Source organism: Bison bison, unplaced genomic scaffold, assembly GCF_000754665.1.
Source record: "Bison bison bison isolate TAMUID 2011002044 unplaced genomic scaffold, Bison_UMD1.0 scf7180017864281, whole genome shotgun sequence".
NCBI lineage: Eukaryota > Metazoa > Chordata > Mammalia > Artiodactyla > Bovidae > Bison > Bison bison.
The window spans coordinates 1,035,902-1,041,463 of NW_011494853.1; the positions used below are offsets into that span (position 1 = coordinate 1,035,902).

The 5,562-nt window shown below is 41.4% G+C and overlaps 1 protein-coding gene across 1 annotated transcript in view; it reads left to right on the plus strand.

Moving 5' to 3' along the window:
* LOC104995500 (antigen WC1.1-like) overlaps window positions 1-5,562 on the plus strand; it is a 44,397-nt gene that overhangs the window by 20,587 nt on the left and 18,248 nt on the right. The window contains exons 3-4 of the mRNA XM_010849378.1: window positions 2,187-2,495; window positions 2,595-2,903. Of these exons, the coding sequence (XP_010847680.1) occupies window positions 2,187-2,495; window positions 2,595-2,903 (618 nt within the window). The remainder of the gene's footprint in view (window positions 1-2,186; window positions 2,496-2,594; window positions 2,904-5,562) is intronic.

Genomic DNA, 5,562 nt, shown 5'->3' on the forward strand with positions numbered 1-5,562 from the left:
GTGCTCTTCCGATCTAGACATCCTGGAATGTGAAGTCAAGTGGGCCTTAGGAAGCATCACTACGAACAAAGCTAGTGGAGGTGATGGAATTCCAATTGAGCTAGTTCAAATCCTGAAAGATGATGCTGTGAAAGTGCTGCACTCAATATGCCAGCAAATTTGGAAACTCAGCAGTGGCCACAGGACTGGAAAGAGTCAGTTTTCATTCCAATCCCAAAGAAAGGCAACGCCAAAGAATGCTCAAACTACCACACAATTGCACTCATCTCACACGCTAGTAAAGTAATGCTCAAAATTCTCCAAGCCAGGCTTCAGCAATATGTGAATCATGAACTTCCAGATGTTCAAGCTGGTTTTAGAAAAGGCAGAGGAACCAGAGATCAAATTGCCAACATCTGCTGGATCAAGGAAAAAGGAAGAGAGTTCCAGAAAAACATCTATTTCTGCTTTATTGACTATGCCAAAGCCTTTGACTGTGTGGATCACAATAAACTGTGGGCCTCTCTGGGGAGATGGAAATGGATAAATAATAAAAGGCAAAGAGATCATCCTCTCTCTCATCATTCATTCTTATATCAGTGGTCAAGTTAATCCTTCAATTCTTTAATTTCTGTGGTATCTTTTCTGTTCTCTCCTGATCTCTACAGTACATTTGTATTCTGTTACATCATTCTTTTTGAGACTTCAAAGTTCACATACTTATGCAATCAGAGTCCTTGGCAAGGACAAACCCCACCATGTACATAAATAACCATGAGCACACTCAGAAACCATGCAAATTATTTAAAAATTTGTTCTTTATGACGTGCAGGGATTGTTTCCCATTGGATTACCATTTCTGTATCTAAATAGGGTCGCTAAAGGATGAAATCATGATCAAGAGTCTTTTCCTTGGTCTCTCTCTCATACTCCATCCACTCCCCATTTAACTCACCCCACCTCTCCCTACAGAAGTTCTTCCCTTTTGGAGTGTCCTATCTATCTATTTCTATCTATTTCTATCTATCTATCTATCTATCTATCTATCTATTTCTATCTATCTATCTATTTCTATCTATCTATCTATCCTTTCTATCTATTTGTCCTTTCTATCTATCTAGCTACAAATAGCTAGAAACAGCTCTTAAGATTGTTTATTCTTTTGTGCATTGAGGGAAATGGGAAAGGGTAGCACTGTTAGGTGGAAAATGGGAGGAGCACAGGGGATAAAAGGTGTTAAAATCTTGCTGGCCAGGTATTTGGTTTCCAAATCTATATTTCATCCCTATTGAGTCTTTTGCAATTTAGAAATCACTAGAATATATATGGCTTGTTTGCTCTCTGCTCTCTTCCTCTCACTCTCCTTTTTTATAGCTTGCTGGCTTCTTATCTCAGAAATCCAAATAGGAAAGGCATGTGCAGTTTGCATATAGTTAGGGTTAGAATACAATTATCATCACTCCTTCACATTTGCTAAGTATCTCATGTCTAGGATGAAGTAATCAACTAACTCAGTTGTCTTGCATAATCCCACTGAGACTTCACTTTCTCTCAGGGGTGTTTATAAATCCTAGGTTTTTAAGAAAGATGGCTAGGACCATTCCTTCCCTCTCCTATGACTCTCTGAGCTTTCATCATTTCCAAACTTTTAAGTGAACAACTTCTTTCACAATTAAATTACCTAATTGTGACCTAATGCCTGTACTCATATCCAGCCCTCATGATGTTTCCTGTCCTCAGTGACTTGAACATTGGCTCCGAGAGAAAACTGGCCAGAATTCTAGCCCCAGAAATCTCAGGATGACCTTCTAAACTTTTCTGGCTCTTAGGCCTCTAACCTCTTGAATCCCATGGTCTTTTTTCACTCTCAGTTAGTTCAGCTCTGCACCCGTTTGAATGTCTACCACTGTGCAGTTTCTTTGGGCACTGTAGTTTCCAGGCCCCTAGATAGGAATTAACATTCCTAACCAATATATATTCTTGGGATTCAGCCATTCCAAACTGACCCTGCAATCCTTCTGGATATCTCTTCAGAAACTTGCTCATGAAAATGCAGTTTGACAATGACAGTCAAATTCTCTCTTCTTATCCCCTCTTATTCCACTGCTGGAAAGAAAAGCTTTCCCACCATTGCCTGTGAGGTGTTGTTTCCATTTGTTAAGCCAGTTTCATGAACAGTCATTGGGTTTGTTCTTTGTTTCTCTTAGGATTTGTGCGTCTGGCTGGAGGGGATGGGCCCTGCTCAGGGCGAGTTGAAGTGCATTCTGGAGAAGCCTGGATCCCAGTGTCTGATGGAAACTTCAAACTCTCCACTGCTCAGGTCATTTGTGCAGAGCTGGGGTGTGGCAAGGCTGTGTCTGTCCTGGGACATATGCCCTTCAGAGAGTCCAATGGCCGGGTCTGGGCTGAAGAGTTCAGGTGTGAGGGGGAGGAGCCTAAGCTCTGGTCCTGCCCCAGAGTGCCCTGTCCAGGGGGCACTTGTCACCACAGTGGAGCTGCTCAGGTTGTCTGTTCAGGTGAGATTCATGGCAAGACTTAACTTCCATGTAAAGTCGGTTCAGCTAAAAATAAATAAATAAATAAGACTTTGCTGAAATCCTGTCTTTTTCTATCAGTGTACACAGACATCCGGCTCATGAAAAATGGCACCTCTAGTTGTGAGGGGCAGGTGGAGATGAACATTTCTGGACAATGGAGAGTGCTCTGTGCCTCCCACTGGAGTCTCGCCAATGCCAATGTTGTCTGTCATCAGCTTGGCTGTGGAGTCGCCATCTCCACCCCAAACAGAGCAGAAGGAAGTGATCAACTCTGGAAAGCCTGGTTTCACTGCTCAGGGACTGAGTCCTTCCTGTGGAAATGCCCTGTGACTGCCCTGGGTGTTCCTGACTGTTCCCATGGCAACACAGCCTCTGTGATCTGCTCAGGTAAGAGAGGGAAGGGCTACTATACCTTGGATGCTCCTGGAGTGAAATGTCCCCAGAGCAGAAAGTAAGGGAAAACAGGCTTAAAAAGGAAGATATTCTGTAGTGAAATGTTTATTCTTGTTACTGAACTTAGGTTTTAGCTGCTCATTACTCAAGAATCCAATACTGAGAGAAAAGTGCGGGGTAAAATTAAAGACAGCTTTATTGAGGAAATCAGCAGTTCTGGGGAGACAGAGGATTAATGTACCAAGAACCAGCTCCTTCTTGATGATCAGAGGCAAGAGTTTTTTAATTGAAATTTCAGGAGTGCACAGGTGGAGGTTTTGTCAGGTCTGACAAAATGTGGTCCACTAGAGAAGGGAATCGCAAACCCCTTCAGTATTCTTGCCTTGAGAACCCCAAGAACAGTATGAAAAGGCAAAAAGACAGGACACTGAAACATGAACTCCCCAGGTCGGCAGATATTTGCCCAATATGCTACTGGAGATCAGTGGAGAAATAACTCCAGAAAGAATGAAGAGTTGGAGCCAAAGCAAAAACAACACACAGTAGTGGATGTGACTGGTGATAGAAGCAAAGTTTGATGCTGTAAAGAGCAATATTGCATAGGAAACCAGAATGTTAGGTTCATGAATCAAGGCAAATTGCAAGTGGTTAAACAGGAGATGGCAAGAGTGAACGTCGACATTTAGGAATCAGTGAACTAAAATGGACAGGAATGGGTGAATTTAACTCAGATGACCATTATATCTACTACTGTGGGCAAGAATCCCTTAGAAGAAACAGAGTAGCCATCATAGTTAACAAGAGTCCTAAACGTGGTACTTGGATGTAATCTCAAAAATGACAGAATAATCTCTGTTTGTTTCCAAGGCAAACCATTCAATATCACAGTAATCCAAGTCTATGCCCCAACCAGTAATGCTGAAGAAGCTGAAGTTTAAAGGTTCTATGAAGCACCTACAAGACCCTCTAGAACTAACAACAACAACAAAAGATGTCCTTTTCATTATAGGGGGCTGGAATGCAAAAGTAGGAAGTCAAGAGATACGTGGAGTAGCAGGTAAGTTTGGAGTACAAAATGGAGTGCAAAATGAAGCAGGACAAAGGCTAAAAGAGTTTTGCCAAGAGAATGCACTGGTCATAGCAAACACCCTCTTCCAACAACACAGGAGAAGACTCTACAAATGGACATCACCAGATGGTCAACACTGAAATCAGACTGATTATATTCTTTGCAGCCAAAGATGGAGAAGCTCTATACAGTCAGCAAAAACAAGACCGGGAGCTGACTGTGGCTCAGATCATGAACTCCTTATTGGCAAATTCAGACTTAAATTGAAGAAAGTAGGCAAAACCACTAGACCATTCAAGTATGACCTAGATAAAATCCCTTATGATTATACAGTGGAGGTGAGAAATAGCTTTAAGGGACTAGATCTGATAGACAGAGTGCCTGATGAACTATAGGTGGAGGTTCGTGACATTGTACAGAAAGCAGTGAGAAAGACCATCCCCAAGAAAAGGAAATGCCAAAAAGCAAAATGGCTGTCTCAGGAGGCCTTACAAATAGCTGAGAAAAGAAGAGAAGCAAAAAGCAAAGGAGAAAAGGAAAGAAATACTCATTTGAATGTAGAGTTCCAAAGAATAGCAAGGAGAGATAAGAAAGCCTTCTTCAGTGATTGATGCAAAGAAACAGAGGAAAACAATATAATGGGAAAATCTAGAGATCTCTTCAAGAAAATTAGAGATATCAAGGGAAATCTTCAAAGATGGGTACAATAAATGAAAGAAATGGTAGGGATCTACCAGAAGCAGAAGATATTAAGGAGAGGTGGCAATAATACACAGAAGAAATATACAAAAAGATCCTCATGACCCAGATAACTAATATGGTGTGTTCACTCACCTAGAGCCAGACATCCTGGAATGCAAAGTCAAATGGGCCTTAGGAAGCATCACTACAAATAAAGTTAGTGGAGGTGATGGAATTCCAGTTGAGCTCTTTCAAATCCTAAAAGATGATGCTGTGAAAGTGCTGTACACAATATGTCAGCAAACTCAACAGTGGCCACAGAACTGGAAAAGGTCAGTTTTCATTCCAATATCAAAGAAAGGCAATGCCAAAGAACACTCAAACTACAGCACAGTTTGTGTAGTTGTAGTGTGTGACAACTACTCATGTCACATGCTAGTAAAGTAATGCTCAAAATTCTCCAATCCAGGCTTCAACAGTACATGGGCCATGAGATTTCAGATGTTCAAGCTGGATTTAGAAAAGGCAGAGGAACCAGAGATCAAATTGCCAGCATCCATTGGATTATCAAGAAAGCAAGAGAGTTCCAGAAAAATATCTACTGCTTTATTGACTATGCCAAAGCCTTTGACTGTGTGGATCACAACAAACTTTGGAAAATTCTTCAAGAGATGGGAATACCAGACCACCTTATCTGCCTCTTGAGAAATCTGTATGCAGGTCAAGAAGAAGCAACAGTTAGAGCTGGACATGGAACAAGAGACAGTTTCCAAATAGGGAAAGGAGTATGTCAAGACTGTATATTGTCACCTTGCTTATTTAACTTATACTCAGAGTACATCAAGCTACACGTAGGGTTGGATCAAACACAAGCTAGAATTCTGGTGTCTGAGACTGTAAAGC